We start from the raw sequence: 20,713 nt of genomic DNA on the forward strand, positions 1-20,713 counted from the left end.
CCTTCTGGAAAAGAAACACAATAATTGGTACATTTTTGAGTTCAAGTTATTTGGTAACATCATTTCAAAATACTACTTTATAAAGGAAAGTTTCTAACTGATATTATTTCTTCTTACCACGGATTAGGAAAATTATTTTCTCAAGAGCTTATAACAGGAAGCCATACTTACCTTTGCTGTGTCTGAAACAGAATTCCAGTAACCACCACTGAGTGAGAATTTTCCACTGCCTATCCGTGCCAATATTTCCTCTGGTGTATCATCAGGGCCATTTGCAAATGGAGTGTAACTAATTAATAATAAAATTAAAATGTTAATGAATAAAATTTCTTTTTGGTTGGTAATCTATATTTATTTGCAGTATCCAAAAGTACTCTGGAGTAATTCAGTTAATATAATACTTTATTGCAATCTACTAAACTGAAGAATATCAACAACGTGAAGCTCCATAAAGTACCAGGTCAAGGAATAAGTTATAAAATATTAATTAGACTTAATATACAATAATATATTTTTAAGATATGATACATTATAGAATAAAATATTTAAAGTAGTGTATGTTTATGATATAACAAGAATACAAAAAAGGTATGGAAAAAATCAATTTAAGACCACAAGGCATTAATAAATAGTACATTATAGAAAATCAGTAATGATACAGCTATAAATGTGTTATATATGAGAAAACATGGAAAGAAAGATATTACAACATAGAGATTAAAAAAACAGACCTAGATATTTTAAACAAAATATTGATGAATAAATGTTTACAACACATGGCACACACTCACCCAGTAAGCATTGTATAGAGGAGGACACCAAGACTCCATATGTCACAAGCAGCATCATAGCCTTGTCGTTTTAAAACCTAGAAAAAGTAAAAATTAGTATTAACACACTGTTTATTATATAGATTTAGATAGGCTGTGAACTGAATTTTATCTCCTAAATCACTGCATATAAGAAAAACCTGAACAAAACATGATTAACAAACAAGGCAATATATTAATCCTATTCTAGAACTTTATACTAATAATCCATATATATAAAATTAAATTTTGGTATATGAATTAACATTTATTGAGTGCTGCTGTGGCACACAGAGGCCTATAAAATAAATTGAAGGTAAGTTTCTTATTTTAAAAAATTTATATTTTCCATGCGGCTGCAGAGATGGTTACATAAAACTACTTTTAAGAACACAGGGGCCCGCCTGGTGGTATAGCAGTTAAGTTCACACGTTCCGCTTCTCAGCGGCCTGGGGTTCACTGGTTCGGATCCTGGGTGTGGACATGGCACCGCTTGGCACACCACGCTGTGGTAGGTGTCCCACATATAAAGTAGAGGAAGATGGGCACGGATGTTAGCTCAGGGCCAGGCTTCCTCAGCAAAAAGAGGAGGACTGGCAGTAGTTAACTCAGGGCTAATCTTCCTCAAAAAAAGAACACATATAACAGCACAGATGATATAGTGTAAAACTGTACTTTTATATATGTATACAATTTGATTCACTCAAGCATTTAATAATCACCAACTATTATCAGGCATGAACTGTGACAAATACCAAACAACTCTGGTTTCCTTAAGAAAATCAGAATCTGGCAGGGGAAATAAAGATATATAGGTAACAATTCAACATAAGTATTACAACAAAATTATGTCTAAAGTGCCATGGATATAAAGATGAGGAAGGAATTCATTCTTCATATGGGGAGAGAAGACCAGGGAGCAGCCTGCTTGTATTGGGCCTTGTATTGTAAGTAAGAATTCAGGAGGCAAAGGGAGGAGGTGGGGGAGGGCAGAGGACACTCAAAGGGCCGAGGCAAGAGAGTAGAGCCTACTTAGCGACCGGCAAGGAGTTCAGTGTGGCCAGATCTCCAGGTAGGGGATACTACAAAGACTGAAGGGCTTTAAAAAATATCTTGTGACGGGCCAGCCCCGTGGCCGACTGGTTAAGTTCGTGCGCTCCACTTCGGCGGCCCAGGGTTTTGCCAGTTCGGATCCCGGGCACAGACACAGCACTGCTCATCAGGCCACGTTGAGGCAGCGTCCCACATACCACAACTAGAAGGACCTGCAACTAAAATATACAACTATGTACTGGGTGGATTTGGGGAGAAAAAGCCGGGGGGAAAAAAAAGAAGATTGGCAACAGTTGTTAGCTCAGGTGCCAATCTTTAAAAAAAAAATCTTGTGAAGAATTTAGACTTTTTTTCCTGTAAGCAATCAGATATCATTTAAGCATTAAATAGAGAAATAAAGAAGTAGATGTGTATACTAGAAAGATAACTCAAGGTATAGAATAAATGCTGGCAAGAAGAGAGACTGGAGACAAGGCCCTCTGATGTGAGGCAATTTGTAGCAAACTAAGTGAAAGGCTGTGAGGATCTGAACTAAGGCAGGACACGAAGAGGAAAAGACACAGAGAGAAACAGGAAGGACTTAGTAGAGACTGGATGTATAGCGTAAGGGAAGAGGGGTCTTAAATATTCAGGAATCAGAATGGAAAGGATTTGGTGACAGACTGGATACGGAGAAATGATGATAGAGAAGGAGAATTTCAGAAGGATTTCTAAGGGGTTTTTCCCCCCACTTTTCTGCTTTTTCTCCCCCAATCCCCCCAGTACATAGTTGTATATTTTAGTTGTGGGTCTTTTTTTTTTTTTTTTTTTTTTGGTGAGGAAGATTGGCCCTGAGCTACCATCTGCTGCCAATCTTCCTTTTTTTTCCTCCCCAAAGCCCCAGTACATAGTTGTATATCCTAGTTGTAAGTCATTCTAGTTCTATGTGGGATGATGCCACAGCATGGCCTGATGAGCAGTGTATAGGTCTACGCCCGGGATCTGAACCAGCAAACCCCGGGCCACTAAAGTAGAGCACACGAGCTTAACCAGTTGGCGATGGGGCCGGCCCCCAGGACTTCTAAGTTTTAACTTGGACAACTAAATGGCAAATAGGAGACAAAGAGTTAAAAGGTCAATTTAAGGAGAGTTTAATCGTGGAAGGTTTCCTGAAGAAGATGAATTTAGAGGTAGGCTTTAAAGCCAAAAACATTCCAATGTGCCAAGGCATAACAGCTACATGGTGATTTCAAGAAGCAGATTGCTTGTATGATGCAGGAAACACTCATGAGGAAAAATGAGATGGCTAGATTAAGTGACCATGCTTGGACACCAAGATGTGTCAGAGGCTGTGGATACGGAGACAGACAAACAAAATCTGTCCCTCATCAGTTCTAGTACCATAAGGAGAGCAGATGCAAGCAGTCTTTTAAAAAGTATTATTTTATATCTAAAAAGTAACAAAATCACAAAAAGTTTGGAAAACACAGGAGGGAAATCCAACTCTCTAATTCAACCATCCTAACATTACCACCTATTATCATTTTTGTGAAATATCTAGCACCTGGTAAAGGCACAGACTTTGCAGCCAGAGTGCCTGGGCTCAAATCTGGATCTGAGCACAGGCAAATGACATAACCTCTCACTGTGTACCTGGTTTCCCGTAAAACGCAAATAAAAGTACTCACCTCACTAGTTATAATGAGAAGGAATCATTTTATGTAAATTCTATGTTGTGAGGATGAGATCAGTTAATATATGTGCCTGGCATATAAGCCCTATATGAGGGTTAATGATTGTTTTTTATCTTGTTCATAGTTACATTTTTTTTACATAGTGATAATAGGCAAGCAATCTTGGCGGCAAAGCAGTGGAGAACTGCAATTTCTTAGGAAAAGAAACAACTTGATCAAAGCAGTGCTTAAAGATGTCAGTAGCTTTGTGGCTCTTTTGTGGAATGATCACAGAATGACAAGAGGGAGCAATGTGCACCGAGGCTGTGGCAGCCACCTGGGGTGGTGAGGGAAGCAGGGGCTGCGATAGCAGTTCTGTGAACAGAAAAACCCCAAACTGGTTTTAGGGGATAAGAGAGATGGTAACTAGTTATGCTACCACCTTTTTGCTAAAGGCAAGAAGAGACCATGATGTTTTAGTCTCGGAAATACAGGAAGATGGTGACAAAACCAGGAAATTAGAAGGGTATTCGAAAAGGAGGAGAATAAGCTACTTTCCATCTAATTCCATGCACTGACAAGCACAAAAGTGTTAGTGATAGCAGAAGCTACAGATATGTGAGTATGCAGAAAAACAGAAGTCAGGGCAGGAAAAGTATTATGGGTAGTAGTGGGCTGATGACAGAATGAAGTACCAATGAAGAGAAAGGGCTGACATATTATTCTAATTATTTTTCAGTAAGTCTTCAATCAAATAACTATTCTATATTAAACGCAGCAAATGAGTTTTTAAATATACTGAAATACCACAAGCAAATGCTTTCACAATTACCTCTGGTGCAACAAAATTTGCAGTATAACAAGGAGTCATCAGAAGACCATTTTCTGCTCTTAGCTGTTTGGCAAATCCAAAATCACAAATTCGAATAGATTCTGGATTGCCAGATTCATCCACATAAAGAATGTTGCTAGGTTTCAAGTCTCTGTGAACCACCTAATTGAAATACAAATTAAAGAGATACATTAACAATACATTTCCATTACACAAAATTCTTTATTCACAAACTGTCAAGCAATGCACTTAACAAGATGATGAGTGCTGACCTTTAAATTACTCTAGCATTATAAAATGCTGATGATGTAAGTATAACTCTAACACAAAACTAGGGCAAGGAGAGGAGGAAGAAAGAATGGCATTAACCTTGCCTCTCTTTGTCCAATTGAGTAAGTGGGTTAAGAAGAAAAGCAAATACCAATATCTGTCTCCAGGTTATTCATTCATTCAACAAATATTTATTGACCGCCTACCACGTGCCAGGGTGTTATATAAGGAGCTGCAGATACTATGGTGAACAAGACCCAGAAGATCTTCGCCTTTACAAGCTAGGAGCTTACACAGTTGTAGGGGAGGCAGAGAATAAATAGGTGAGAGACGGGGCATAACTAGGGAGGTCAGGGAGGGTCTCTAGAGGAAGTAACATCTGATCTCAGACCTGAAAAAAATAAACAAGCCAGAACCGTGGGGGACCATCATTCTAAGTACAGGGAACGGCATGTAGAATGGATGTACATAATAAAAATGTGCTGACAGGCGCAATGGAACAGGCATGGGGTTTAGGAGTAAAAAGGAAAAAAAAAATCCAGACTTTAAGTATTGCTTATTTGATATCTAAGTGACAATGCCACACACACAAAAAGATAATACTCCTTTAGAGTTTTGTATTATTTTCCTCCTTTAATCACTTACTTGAATACTTCTTTTATCATAAGCCCCTCTGACACACTTTATTAGACTTATGTGTTTCTTCCATCACCAAATTCTGAGTCTATATTCTAATCAATCACCTCAGTTTAATTCCTAACATCCAGAACGTTACTTCTCCAGATCGTTTTAATAACTAATTACTGCTGAGGCATTGGGAAAAGAACATAGAAGACTCAGATGACTGCAGAGTCATAAACTCTTTGGTGAATATTGAGTTCTGCTAGTTTCTAGCTACATTACTAGGTGTATCTTGACCAGCTAGAAGTTAAGAAACTCTAGAATTAAATTAACACATCCCACTTGTTAGCTTCTAGGGGCAAAGACAAACAAAACAAGAATAATATATTGCAAATGAACTCCTTAAGAAGTGATCTCTTTTTTTTTTTTCTTGCTTCCCATTCCTCTCCACTTCTCTGCTATTCTCCTTTCCTCCCTCCCTCCTCCCATTTTCACCTTTACCCCCCTTTCCCTCTCAGATTTCTCTTCTTTCAAAAATATGATTTTTTGTTTTTTGCCAATTACTTAAAATCTGTATGCAGGAAAAAATAAGGAGAGCACCCACCAGCCAGAAGCCAGGTGATAATCTGGCCTCATCTGTTTGAAAGATTTCCTTTTGTAAATGAATACAACCCATGATTCTCTGGCTCTGCTTCTAAACTTGAAATGGGCCCAGTTCTCAAGTGTACAGAGTGGCCTAGCAAAAATGGTGCTATGTCTTCCAGGCCACAAAAATCACACTTTTTCTTGGGAAGCATAAGAATTTACTATAAACAAACTAGGATTTCAAAGCTAGCATTTCAAGCTCAATGGGAGAAGTTTATGTCGAGGAAGAAAGTAGGATAATTAAGCTAATAGTAGTTATTTTCCATTACACGTATAAAGTAACTTAAGCCTTTGTAATTTTAGCTCAAACGTTAAGAAAAGATAAGAAAAAAGGTATTTATGTGTGTGTATGTAAGTGTGTGTGTATATATATGCACATATAAATATATTACAAATGTTAAAAAGACTTACCCCTTGTGCGTGAAGATATTCAACAGTTTTGGTTATAGTAAACAGGACAGCACTGGCCTCTCGTTCAGAGAAAAATTTCTGTCTAAGAATTTTATCCAGCAATTCACCCCCTTTCATAAGTTCTGTCACTACATACACATATTTTCCATCATCATACACCTATAAAATTCAACACCAAAATGTAAAACATTATTTAAAGCTTTATGTGTGCTCAGAACAAAGTTTATATATTAAAGAGAAATTAAAACTCATTTTATATTCAAGGAAAATTTTACTTATCACAACCAATGGAGGATATAAAATTTGCAAACAATTTTATACACAAATAGTATTAAAACAGGAATTGATGAAATTGAATGTCAGAAAAATAACTTGCAGTTTCCTCCAGTGAAACTTAATTCATGGCAATCAAAGTTACTATGGGCATTGTCTAAGAAGGGGCTGTCAACTTTTGCTCTTAGAGTTCACTCCTCTTATCTTTCTATCTACCTATGAGGGCAGGTAAGGTATAAAGACACCCCCCTGTGATTTTTCTGGAACTTCTGCAATGGCAGAACTTCTATATTTATATACATGGTACAGTGAATTACTCTGGTTTTGATTAAACTGAAAGACAAGTTGTGGCAAGAATTAAGACGGAAGATTAACAGAGACATGTCATCCAGTCACACAGAAGCACACCAGTTTACTCTAATGTAGAAATAGAAAGCTCACTGTAATTTTGGATTTGTACTCCAGGCAATCTCAAACTAAAATAACCCCTTTATTAACCTTCAGTCCCTTTCATTCTCCCCTCACCATGGAGTTATTGCACACCTTTCTTTAGCTGCATAAGAGGTACCGTGTGTGGGGTCCCAAATATGGAGAAAATACAGTACCTGTCCTCAAAGGTTTTACTCTAGTAGGGACAAACAGACATAGAAATAAGAGTTAAACAAGTGTTGGAGATGCTGTAATAAAAGTGGGGAAAATTTTAGAGACTTTGGAATTTGAAATAAAGGAAGGAGCAAAGATGTAAAAAATAGTGACAGCTTAGGGAGTTTCCAAGGCAAGGCTGAAAGAAAATATTTTCTACACTTCCTTTTTAATTTACTTGGCTGGATTCTTGGAGGTTATATTAATTAAAGAGTCACTTAAACAGCTTCTCATTTTAACGGGACTAAGTTAACATTCTCCTTCTAACAATGAGCAGTGATAAATTAATCTGAGGAAATTGGAGTTTGGGTTAGGAAGGAGAAGGGAGGGTAAACTTTGCAATTCACAAAATCTCAGAGATGAAAGGTGAAAGGTACCTTAGAAGTCCTCTGGCTTAACTGGCCACGTGACATATCTGGTCTACAACATCCAGATATGGCTTTTGAGCCTATGTGAGCACCATCAGCGAGAGAGGACTTAATGCTGCCTGGGGAGTTCACATCCTCTGCCAACAGCTCTGTTATGACAAAAGTCATAGATAGCAGGAAAGGATACTTCACTTGCCTGGGGGAGGGGGTGATGGGGTAGGGCAAGCTTTCTGGAAGACGTAATGCCTTAGCAAAGCCTTAGATGTGAGGTAGTTAGCCAGGCAAAGAAGGGAAACAGTGTTCTCAACTTGAGGGAACCATAAATTCAAGACAGAGCAGCATAAGAAAACGAGGCATGTTCAAAAATTTGTACATACTGGAGCATGGCTGGAGCACAGGGTGTGTGAGGAAGTGTGAAAACTACTATGGATGGAGGAAGGAGGGGACCAGAGGTGATGGGGGCCATGAACTGTAGGCAGGGAAGTAACATGGTAAGATATGAGTGTTAGCTCTCTCTGGTAGTACTGTGGAAGACAGTTTGGGGAGTCCATGGAGCGTGAGACTAGCCAATCCTGAATATTAATTAATACCCATGTTCCAGTAAATACAGATATTAAAAGCAATAATGTCAGCAATACTTTTTTTCTTAAAGCAAAAGTAGAAAAATTAACACATATATAAACATATTTTATGTTTATATAAACATTTTTCTTTATAATTGGAATTATGCTATATATGTTATCTTCTAATCTATTTTTTTTTTACTTACTATATCGAGTTCTTTGTCTACCACATGATATTTGAAAACACTCCAAATGTGAACTAGACAACTGATTCAAATGATCTCTGTTAAAGAATCTACTTACATCCTTTAGAGTAATAATGTTTGGATGCTGTCCATAACGAAGAAGAATTTCAATTTCTTCTGTTGGGTCTCTCTTGCTTTTATCAATAATCTAAAAGGCAAATATTTATCACAAAACGTTACGAACTATACAGTCATAAAACTTAACTATTTACAGCTACAGACCCTGGGTATTATTTTAGGTAAACACTGTATATATAAGCCATTTATCAACCAATTTTATTCAAGTACCTGGCCAGACTGTTTAATCAAAATTCAAAAGCCAGTCTTGATACAGACAGAAAGGTTGTAAAGTAAATTCTATGCCATGAGTCACATTCCACCAGGTCTCTCCAGTTTAAGTTTGTAGTAAGCTTAGGACTTACTAAAAACTCAAAAGCCTCAAGAAAAGGCACCAAGAACATAGTTAAGATATCTTTCTTCTATCCTTGAATATCTTAAACCTTTGGGAACTCAGTCAATTTCTAACCCCTATCAATACAGATAATTAAGAGCAAGATGTATGTATAATACCACCACTAGCATCTGCTTACTGAATTAACTTTAATAAAATGCTTTGATGGAATATCCCATTAGTTGTAAGCTACTTACAAAAAATTAATTAAGTTAAGTAGAACAAGCTTATTTTTGAAGCTAGGCAGAAAGCTAAGCAGAAAACCACACCTAGAATTTTACTTAGCTAGAATTAAGTTTAATTATTATAATAAAGCCCTTTAAAATACTAATGTAGCTTTCCAACCCTTTTATGACAGCTGCTTCTTAAAAATACTTCCTTAATGTTTTAATCTGTTAAAGTAATATTATCTTTTTAAAAAAACAAGTTTTGCTTTCAGTTCATGCAAAAGGTAGTCTGAAATGAATTTTGTGACCTTCATATTTTCAATTTTAAAACAGCTTAGTAATTAATGTATGCAATAAATACCCAAATGTTCCAGCAATCTAGGAAAGAGATGGCAGCTCTCAATATGAGCCAAATCTAATATCTGAAATGGATTTAGCTGTAAAACAGTTCTGTATTTGAAGAACAGGGAAGACAAACATATAGGTGGTTCACTGCAATCAACTGCAAATCATAGTGTGGAATTAAGCAAATGGATGATTAAGAGGAAAGGTATATGAAACAGACATGCTAATTCAAGGGAGATGATCTGGGGCTAGTCTTTTGAAAACAGAACACAATGGGAGGTGTTATTTTTGGCAACATTCTCTCTGATCTGCTAAAATGAGCCCAACTTACACAGTATCCACACTTGTGCTTGTGGATCTTAGATCTGTGGTAATTGCAGTAGAATCAAGTTGTGCTGGGATTGGTTTTATGAAACTAATTTAAGTCGCAAGAATCCACAAATAGCTTGAAGAAATTCTCAAGATTTTGGTATAATGCTCCTGGTTTCTATAACTCAAAGGGGGCCTCAGGACATTTCTGCTTTTTTCTGATGTGTTTATGGAGGCAAGATACATCCTTAAATTGCCTAGCAAGTACATTATTCATCTTTTCTCCTTTCATGTAATCAATTTGAAAATGTCTATGTACTCAAGATTTCACGATGAGCAATGAGCACAAGAGCAAATTAAAATGTATTTCTATGGTTCATCCTTACATCTGACAGAAAGCCTTATGGACAGTGAAGACTTTTTAATGCAATTACATCCAAGTTTAGAATAGTAAAAATTTTTTTGTGTGTCTTCCCAGATATTTGCTATGCATATATAAAACATTCATTTTTATTTTTACACAGTGAAATCATACTAGATCTAGAAAGACAGATGGATGGAAGTAATAAGAATTAATGCCACTATCCCACTAACTAAACATGAACTACCCATACTTATAGACTAGTTCTAAGGTTCAAGGTAAGTTGAAAGCTTGAGACATTACTTGAATTGCTTGCGATGGGAGAGCAGAGGCTACCATACCAAGAAGTGAAAACGCAGAGATTTGAATATAATATTTGTTCACTTATAACTAAAGGTTTGCAACTCAAACTTGATCATAGAGACATATGCCTTGGTTTTTGGCATAGAAAATTCTTATTTTCTTAGGACACCTGATGAAACTAAAAAAGCTAATGATAATAAATTTTATGACAGTGATTCTTATTCTTTCATAGGTTCACAGATCCTTTTAAATGTGAAGGACAGCATCAACATTTTTGCCAGAAAAATGTAAACATACAAAATTTGGCATACAATTTCAAGGAATTCCCTGACACCTTGACCATAAAATGAGAGACTCTGAGAGTAAAAGGGGTGTAACTAAAAATCAGGTCAGGTGTACACTGGTACTGTCCTAGCAAACCGGATGTATGCTACCTTACCTTTAGCTCACCCAGGAATCCATGGTTCCAGATGAAGATCCCTGAAGATCACTAGCCACATATTTAAATTTACCTTACCTTTTTATAACAAAAGGCACATTTACCAAAGAAGAGTGTAATTTTTAATTGCTACTGACATGCATGAATAAGAACTGTTAGAGTTGCATTTTAAATCTAAAAACATTTACCTTCACTGCAAACTCCATGTTTGTGGCTTTATGTATACATCTTTTGCAAACGGAGTAGGAGCCAACTCCAATATCTTCTTTTACTTCATATCCATCAGTAAACTGAATGCTGTTCCTGTGCAGCTGCTACAAACACAATTATAAATTGATGAAGAGTTCTGTAATGACTTTGGTACACTTCATAATAGGGAAATATGTTACTCAGTATGCACTATTGATGTTAATTATAAACACACATGAATATCAGTAAAAATAAAAATGACTCTTTACAGCATTTATTCTTCTACAACTGCATATTTTAGAAGTGTCTACAATAAAATGTACAGCAAGAAATATGCCTTTAAAAAAAGCTTATGTTAAAAAGAAAAACTTGAGTATGTACAACAGAAAACACGGAGTTCCTTGATAAGCGGCTGACAGCCTTGCCTGGGATGGAGCCCCATTATACTCCCCAACTGGCTAAAGGTCTTTGAAATACCTTTGCAAATGGGGAGAAGTTTGAAACTTCTGATATAGAAGAAAAGATTTAGGAGGATTCAGAATCAGAACATCTGGATTCTTTTTTGTGTGTGAGGAAGATTGGCCTTGAGGTAACATCTGTTGCCAATCATCCTCTATTTTATGTGGGATGCTGCCACAGCGTGGCTTGATGAGTGGTGCTAGGTCTGCACCTGGGATTTGAACCTGTGAACTCCGGGCTGCCAAAGTGGAGTGCGCAAACCTAACTGCCACAACACCAGGCCAGTCCCTAGAACATCTGGATTCTTGTCTCAGATGCATCACTTGTAGGTCGGGTAACCTTGAACCTGTGTTTTCTCAGAGGATAATGGTGAGGATTAAATAAAACCACGTATTTGAAAGTGATACTTATTACTGTCATTTTGGACTATCAGTAGCCATGCCCTCCCTTCTCCACCCTCAAGTCACAGCTTCAATACAACTTCTAGAGAAGTTGCTAGAGAAGCCATTAATGGGTTATAACATGTGGTAAGATGATGAACAGCAAATTACTGGGGGAAGTTGTGCTACCCTTGGCTACACTAATAGGAGACCACCCCCCTCCATGCCTCTAAGCTTTGTATAGGTTAAAACTTGAATCCTGTAGCATATGTTTGTGATTTCTATGTTAGGTACAGAGATTATAACTTAAAAACTTGCCATACATCACATGCTTGTCATAGTAAAAGGGACAGACTATTTTAACATGAACTTTGTTTGAAAACCAGTGTTTAAATTGGTTTTCTAGAAAGTGGAAAGCAAGATGACTAACTTGTGAAAAAACTTTACAGCAAAAGCAACTTAATCATCAAGCAAATTCAAACACTAATTATACCCTGAAAACAATTCAACACTTCAGAAGATATATCTAGTTCCCTCTATGACTAGGAAGATAAATTAATCTTTCCATGATACTAGGATGGGAAGAAATAAATGTAATGGTTTGTACTAATTGTGTTCCTCTAATAACATTTAATTTACTAGTCCAATCTCCTGTTACAAACACACACACCTAGAAACCTGCTTCCATGGCTTTTACCTCCTTTTTCTCCAACTCTGATAAACAGATGGGTTAATGAGGCAGGGGGTACACTCAGGCAGTACCCACAACCATTTTTTCCTAACAACAAAGGGGGCTCCAAAAGAACAAGGACACAAAACCTGGAAAACTTAAGTTCATTTTTATTTCTTATATATTTCCATAGCAGAGGTTGGCAAACTATATGGCCCGTGGGCCAAATCTGATTCACCACCAGTTTTTTGTAAATAAAGTTTTATCAGCACACAGTCATGCTCATTCATTTATGTATTACTTATGGCTGCTTTTGTGCTACCATGGCAGAGTTGAGTAACTGCAACAGACATCATATAGCCTACAAAGCCTCAATTATTTATTATCTGGTCCTTTATAGAAAAAGTCTGCTGACCCCTGTTCTAAGGCATCAGGGCACCAAGAGATCTCAGTTGATCATAGTTGACCTGACAGAGGCAGAGGATGAAAGAATCTAGGCCTAATAAACATTTTGAGGCACAGGAGCAGGGAGAGACAAGATGGTGACATTTATCTCAACTCTTAGAATTCCACTCTCAAGTCAGATAGGAATCCAGGATTCTGGTGTACACAACCTTCTCAAAGGCATATGAAGAAAATTTCTAAGAGTAATGTCAATGATATAAAATGTATTTTAAGTTGCTCACTTAAAGTCAGCAGATCAAATCTAATTTAATTATTCACACAATGAACTATATCTTAACAACATTTCAAATTTAAAATTAGACATTTACTCACCTGAACAATTGAATGCACACCAACCGTCTGCATAGCTTGGCTTTCATCATCTGAGGTAATAGCAACAAAACTAAACCCCCGAAAAAGCTGATGTGCATTAGCACTAGGTGGAATGCCAGGTGAATCTGAAAAGAATAATAAATTACTAAGAAGGTAATTACTTTGAAAGGTAATTAAGGGAAGAATTGTTGACAATATGACCTTTTCCACTTATTCTGTAATTCTACTCTTCAGGCACCCAGTGCTTCCAGGATAACTCAATGAGGCACTGTATCAGATCTGTCCTGATGGCTTATTGCCTCTAACATCCTAGTCCCTCAGAGCCCAGAAAAGAGCTAATTTACTGAAGGATATAATAAATCAATGAATTACTGAATTAATGCTATTCTAAACTAGCACTGTCCCATAGAATTTCCTTCAGTGATGGAAATTTTCTTTATCTGTGCTGTCCAATATGGGAGCCACCAGCCACATGCAGTTACTGAGCATTTTAAGTGCGGTTAGTGTGACTGAGAAACAAAATTTTTAATTTTAATTAATTTAAATTTAAATAGCCACATGTGGCTACTGGCTACCATATTTGACAGTGCAACCCTAAATGATAACCTAACAATGCTATGGCTCCTGGTTAAGGGGAGATACAAGATTGAACTACAGATAATTTAGGAGGAAGGAATTTAGTCCAGTGGTCCCAATATATGTGAGAATCTGGAAACCTAAACTACATGTTAAAAATTATTATATTTATATACATATTTAAGGATCAAAAGTAACTTCTAGGACAATCATGGTATATAGTCCTTAAAATATATTTTATGATATGACATGTATTGTTATTCAAATTATTTAAGTGGGATCTATTGGCATTAAGAAAAATAGAAAAATATTTTTACAATATAGTTAATGTTCACTATAAAAACAATAAAAGTATAATAAATGTGTTACTCATAAACATAGACACACAATTAAGCATAGTAATATTTATAAGTATACTCTAAAGGCTAAGGGTAAGCAAAAAACAAATAGGCAAATCTACTTAAACATCAACTCCAGATAAAGTTCTTTTTTAACATCAGCTTGATATTCTCAGCAATGCATAATGTTTAGTGAATTTTAAATCAATGTGACAATATTATACTGAAAACTTCTGCTAAGAGAACCTATCTGGGCAGAATGCAATGTAGAACTGCTCTATTCTGAGATTTTTCCCCTATCAGGACAAATTGTATTGAGAAAGGAAAGTAAAATATCACCACGTATCATCAATTCTATGCATGTCACTGTCCAGGTATTTGATAAAATTTTGTTCACGTATTAATCAAAATTTCTAAGATTGTCTTATAAAAATAATAAACACCCATCAATGCTTAATTTAGATTGCGAGGATTGTGAATAATGTACTCTATGGAAAATATATGCAAGTAGACGTTCTATTTATTTGCTTGTCAATGATAAACCTGGGGTCTGGTACACCTAAATGAGAGAGCATTAGAGTGCAAAACACATCATTATGTATATACATACACTAATTAATAAAATACAGGTTACCATTTCAAAGATTACTTCTCTGTAATCATCACTGTTTATGCAACTTTAGACTAAAGCATGATACAGAAAATGAAATCATTTTGAAGTTATCACACCTCATATAAAGCTTAAGTTATGTTTGGGATTTGAACTTTACAAGTACTTCCAGAATACTACCTAATATTAGAGTTTTAAAGAGCACTATTTATACTGAAGAATATTTCATGTAAAAATAGTTACAGGTAAATAAATGCACAACCAAATAATTTTTCCATATAAACAGTATCCAAGTTTAAGGCACAGCATAATTTGCTAAAAGATTTTACAAGGATCTTAACTGCTATAAAATGCTGTAAAGGATTTACTAATTGTCTAGTTATTGTGGTAGGGATATGGTATGAAGGGGAGATATGAGGATAGAATAAAGAGTTATACTAGAAAAGATTTTCTGATTGAACAAGAGAAAAAATATGTATTATCTTATATATTCGGGTTTTCACGTTTTCTCCTTACCTTTGGGAGTTTTTGCAGTAAACTCAGGATCAAAATAGAATGTATCTTCAGGCCTGCCAGTTGCAGGTTTAAAAGGTGGATGAATTTCTCTTCTGTACAGTTTCTGGAGGAAAGAAGAGAGACTTAGACATGCGTTAATTATAAAAAAATATTTCAGGCAAGTTTTCATTCTATACTTACATTCCAGTCAATTGTTGAGAAAAATGAATGTCTTTTAATTTCTTCAACTCCATCTGGTCCTGCGCCTATCAAAAATTAGCTAGTTTTGATTAAATGGTAATTTTATCTCAAGGAGATATATTATTTGTCTTCACTTTTAATATTTATCCTAATATTCTACAATCCGACAATAAAAATACCCACCTCCCCTCCTAAAAAGCAAAGATATAAATTAATTAAAAATTTTACCTAATCGGTTTGCAGGATTTCGTTTGAAAAGCATTCGTAAAAGACTCTGAGCTTCAGGACTCAAAAACTGCGGCATTCCAAGTTTGGCTCTAAATAATAAATCCACATAATAACATTTTATTTTTTGGAGGTATCTGTATTTTGAGATTTTTTTAAACTTTTTATTTTAGGATAATTGCGGATTCACACCCAGTTCTAAGAAATAATATGGAGAGATCCTGGGTACCCTTTACCCAGTTTTCCCCAGTGGTAACATCTTACAAAACTACAGTACACTATCACTACCAGGACAATGACACTGATACATTCACTGATCTCATTCAGATGTCTCCAGTTTTAACTGCACTTATTTGCATATCTGTGTGTGTTTAGTTCTATGCCATTTTATCACATATGTAAGTTCTATATTCACCACCCCAGTAAAGATACTGAACAGTTCACCACCAGCAGGATCCCTCATGTTTCCCTTTATAACCACACCCACTCCCCTCCCTCTCCAATTCTTAACCTCTGGCAACTATTAATCTATTCTCTATTTCTATAATTTTGTCATTTTAAGAATGTATGTAAATGGAATCATATAATATGTAACCTTTTTTCACTCAGCATAACTCCCTTGAGATTCATCCAAATTGTTGTGCGTATCAATAGTTCCCTTTTATTGCTAAGTAGTATTCCATTGCATGGATGTACCACAGTTTGTTTATCCATTTACCTGTAGAAGGACATCTGGACTGTGTCCAGTTTTGGGTTATTATGAATAAAACTGCTATGAACATTTGTGTATAGGTTTTTGTGTGAACACATAATAGAATCTTAGTCCATAATCTAATAAACTTTTTCACTTTTTCAGAATTTTTCAAAAAGCACTACTGTGAGAGTAAGATCACATGAATCTTAGTTCTGGCTTAGTTACTAAGAACTTTGTGACTCTAGGAAAGACAATCCCCTTGGGCCTGTGACCACTTCTTCATAAGCAAGGGGACTGGACATTAGATCAATGGCTCCCAAACTGTAGCCTTAGAATCCTTTTTCAAAAGGAACTTAAGTGGCCGGCCCGGTGCCGCAGCGGTTAAACGCATATGTTCTGCTTTGGTGGCCCAGGGTTCGCCAGTTCGGATCCCAGGTGTGGACATGGCACCGCTTGGCAAGCCATGCTGTGGTAGGCGTCCCACATATAAAGTAGAGGAAGATGGGCACAGACGTTAGCTCAGGGCCAGGCTTCCTCAGCAAAAAGAGGAGGATTGGCAGCAGTTAGCTCAGGGCTAATCTTCCTCAAAAACAAAAACAAAAACAAAAGGAACTTAAGAAATCCAACATTTAAAACTGCTAAAAGAACACATGCTTCATATGTCTATTTTTCCTCCTATTCCCCTTTATAGCCCTGCAGGGAAGAGGAGCTGGTAGGAAAGGGGTCTGTGGCACATCTAAGAGTCTGTGGCACACAGTCTGAAAAAGCACTAGCTTGGATGAGTTTGAAGGTCTGTTTTAGCTCTAATATATAATTTTATTCTTTTCCCCAACCTACAAATTAAGGAAACCAATGATCCTGTAAGTATGAAAATAATAACAGAGCTGGGGAAAACGGCTAGCAGAGAAATTTCTATTTCAGAAATAGATCCATTTATTATTCAGTGAGTTGTTATTGAGCTACTATGTGCTAGACACTGCTTGATGCTGAGGATACAGAGATAAAGATAGCCCCCATGGTAAGTGGGCAAGATAGATACAGACAACCTTAGTAGATTAAGAGACAAATTCAGAAGGACATGTGGGAACTGTAGGAGTTATCTAATTTAACATGTCCCCCTCATTGAAGACATAGAATAAAATACATTGCATATATAAAAGGCTGAGAAATCTAGAGTAAAGAAATCAGCATTTTTTTAAACATTTGTTTCCAGCACCTCTTTTTCAGAGAATACCTATTAACATCTTTTTTTGTGTGTGTGTGTGAGGAAGATTTGCCCTGAGTTAACAACTGTAGCAAATCTTCCTCTTTTTGCTTGAGGAAGAGTGGCCCTGAGCTAACGTCTGTGCCAATCCTCCTCTATTTTTCATGTGGGATGCCACCACAGCATGGCTTGATGAGCAGTGTGTAAGTCTGCACAGGGATCCAAACCCAGGAACCCCGGCTGCCGAACTGGAGCATGCAAACTTAACCACTACACACCATCAGGCCAGCCCCACCTATTGACATCTTGTAGAATTAGGGTTCTGTTGAACAAATCTGGGGAAATGGTGCCACATTAGGTAAAAAGGATATAGCAGAAGTCTTTAAACAGTGGACTAACACGATCAGATTTATTTTCAAGAAGGTAACTCTAAGAGTAGTATAGAATGCTGGAGAGTGGGAGGCAGTGGTAGGTAGTAGGCATTCCACTTAGGAGCCTGGCCCAATAGTGTGGGTAGGAGATCACCATGATCTGAGCAGTGCAATGCAGAGGAAAGGCTGGGACACACTTCTGAGAGTGAATTTGGTGAATACCTGCATATGCAAGAGAGAAGAAGAAATCAAGAATGATTTTCCAGGTTTCTGGCTTGGGAAATAGGGTGCATGGAAATGCTGCTAATCGGGAATACATGAAGAGGAAAAGAACCACAAACAGAGATAGATTCAGTTTAAAAATGTTAAGTCACATATGCTATAGTTTTGGGAGAGCCATGCAGGCAAGTAAATGAAAATACAGGTCTGGAGTCTGGTAAGTTAAGGTAAGAAAAGAGTGATTTGGGAATAATTAAAATGTTGAGAGTAATTATAGGAAAGACTGAGGTCAGCCAGGAAAGTGAGCGCAGAGCGGAAGAAAAGTATATCAGAGATGGAACCCTAGGGAACAATCATATTTAAAAGGTGGTCAGAAAAAGAACAATTTAGACATTAGAAATAATGAACGCAATTTGCTGAATCACACTGATTATTAAATCCCACAAATTCATTATAGTAAAAAAAAAAAGTCAAAACATAAAAACCCAACTCATTGGATACCAACCCCACTGGAAGTAACTGACAATTGGAAATAATTAAGAAAAGAATTAGACGTTTACTCTACGTTTTTATTTGAGCCTTATTTCAAGGTAACTAAATAGCTCGAGTTGATGAGTGATAGTTCATTGTTTCAGAAAATACCAGCTAATAAATGAAGAAGGAATAATAGTAATAGAAAACCACCATTTTTGAATCCCTAATAAAATAATTGTTTCAAGTAATGATTATCAATAGATGAAACCATTAGATGAAAGCCTTACAGGGAACTTTTCAATGGAGGGATCAGCTGTAACCATGGGAACTCATCGCTTAAAGGGGGGCAACCAGGTGTTGTAAGCCTCTTGATGCCTGTTGTGATGCAATAGGGTACAAGAGCACAAGCTATGAAAATTTTGCTAAAAAAGTTTAACCAAAAATGGGATAAAGGAACAAGTTAAACAATATCACAAGGAGAATAAAAATATTTCCACATTCCTAGGAAAATACTAATTGTTACGTAACCATGGTAACAAGAGAGCCACCAGAACTGGTTTTTAAATCCATTCTGTTGGTTTTATATCCATTCAGCTGATCAAAGACAACTTGCCTAGGTGAACTAGGTGAACATAGTTTTTTTTTGGTTGCAAAAGAACCAATCAGTAACTGCTCTTCATCTGTGAAAATTAGTCAAACAAGAATGGACTGACTCCAATAACCACACCTGAGTGCCAAGTGATTGACAACAGTCCCACCCAAGTAACCACACTCTTGCAGAGGATGTCAACCCACTTAAGGCCCTGAAAATCTGCCAATTCTTGAACTGCACCCTTCTCCAAAACTCTATATAAGAACAGTAGTCTATACGTCAGACTAAAGAGCTTCTGAAGGCAAAGGAAACCATGAACAAAATGAAAAGACAACTGACCAATTGGGAGGAAATATTTGCAAATCATATATCTGACAAGCGGTTAATTTACAAAATACATAAAGAACTCACATAACAACAAAAAACAAACAACCCAATCAAACAATGGGCAGAGGATATGAACAGATATTTTTCCAAAGATATACAGATGGTCAACAGGTACATGAAAAGATGTTCAACATCACTAATTATTAGGGAAATGCAAATCAAAACTACAATGAGGTATCACCTTACACCAGTCAGAATGGCTATCATTAACAAGACAAAAAGCAACAAATGTTGGAGAGGATGTGGAGAAAAGGAAACCCTCATACACTGCTGGTGGGAATGCAAACTGGTGCAGCCACTATGAAAAACAGTATGGAGATTTCTCAAAAAATTACCATAGGATCCAGCTATCCCACTACCGGGTATTTATCCAAAGAACATGAAATCAACAATACACAGAGATTTATAGACCCCTATGTTCAATGCAGCATTATTCACAATAGCCCAGCTGTGGAAGCAACCCAAGTGCCCATCAATGGATGAATAAAGATGTGGTATATATATATACAATATATACAACAAAACATATACTACTACTCAGCCATAAAAAAAGACAAAATTGTCCCATTTGCAACAACATGGATGGACCCTGAGGGTATTATGCTAAATGAAATAAGCCAGAGAAAGATAAGCACAGTATGATTTCACTCATATGCGGAAGATAAACAAACACATGGGCAAAGAGAACAGATTAGAAGTTACCAGAGGGGATGGAGGTGGGCAAAAGGGATAAAGGGGCACATATGTATGGTGATGGACAAAAACTAGACTATTGGTGGTGAGCACGATGCAGTCTACACAGAAACTGATCTATAATAATGTACACCGGAAATTACTCAATTTTCTAAAGCAATATGACCTCAATAAAAAAAAAAAAAAAAAAAACCACCACCAGTAGTCTACTTTGCTTGGAGAGACTACTGATCCAGCATCGCTCTCCCTTACTGTAGGAAGCAACAGAATCAGCTTTAGACTTTTTGTTTCAGATATTCTTTTTTTTAAATATATATTTTATTTTTCCTTTTTCTCCCCAAAGCCCCCCGGTACATAGCTGTGTATTTTTTTTTTCAGTTGTGGGTCCTTCCAGTTGTGG

The 20,713-nt window shown here is 36.6% G+C and overlaps 1 protein-coding gene across 18 annotated transcripts in view; it reads right to left on the reverse strand.

Moving 5' to 3' along the window:
• Positions 1-20,713, reverse strand: part of RPS6KA3 (ribosomal protein S6 kinase A3) — a 112,083-nt gene that overhangs the window by 10,625 nt on the left and 80,745 nt on the right. For all 18 annotated transcript variants that reach the window (XM_070603525.1, XM_070603531.1, XM_070603536.1 and 15 more), the window contains 10 exons: positions 15,683-15,771; positions 15,455-15,519; positions 15,275-15,377; positions 13,235-13,359; positions 10,948-11,073; positions 8,443-8,532; positions 6,294-6,452; positions 4,347-4,508; positions 792-868; positions 172-289 (listed from right to left, as the gene is read on the reverse strand). In XM_070603525.1, coding sequence (XP_070459626.1) covers positions 172-289; positions 792-868; positions 4,347-4,508; positions 6,294-6,452; positions 8,443-8,532; positions 10,948-11,073; positions 13,235-13,359; positions 15,275-15,377; positions 15,455-15,519; positions 15,683-15,771 — 1,114 coding nt within the window. The remainder of the gene's footprint in view (positions 1-171; positions 290-791; positions 869-4,346; positions 4,509-6,293; positions 6,453-8,442; positions 8,533-10,947; positions 11,074-13,234; positions 13,360-15,274; positions 15,378-15,454; positions 15,520-15,682; positions 15,772-20,713) is intronic.

This window comes from Equus przewalskii, chromosome X (assembly GCF_037783145.1).
Source record: "Equus przewalskii isolate Varuska chromosome X, EquPr2, whole genome shotgun sequence".
NCBI lineage: Eukaryota > Metazoa > Chordata > Mammalia > Perissodactyla > Equidae > Equus > Equus przewalskii.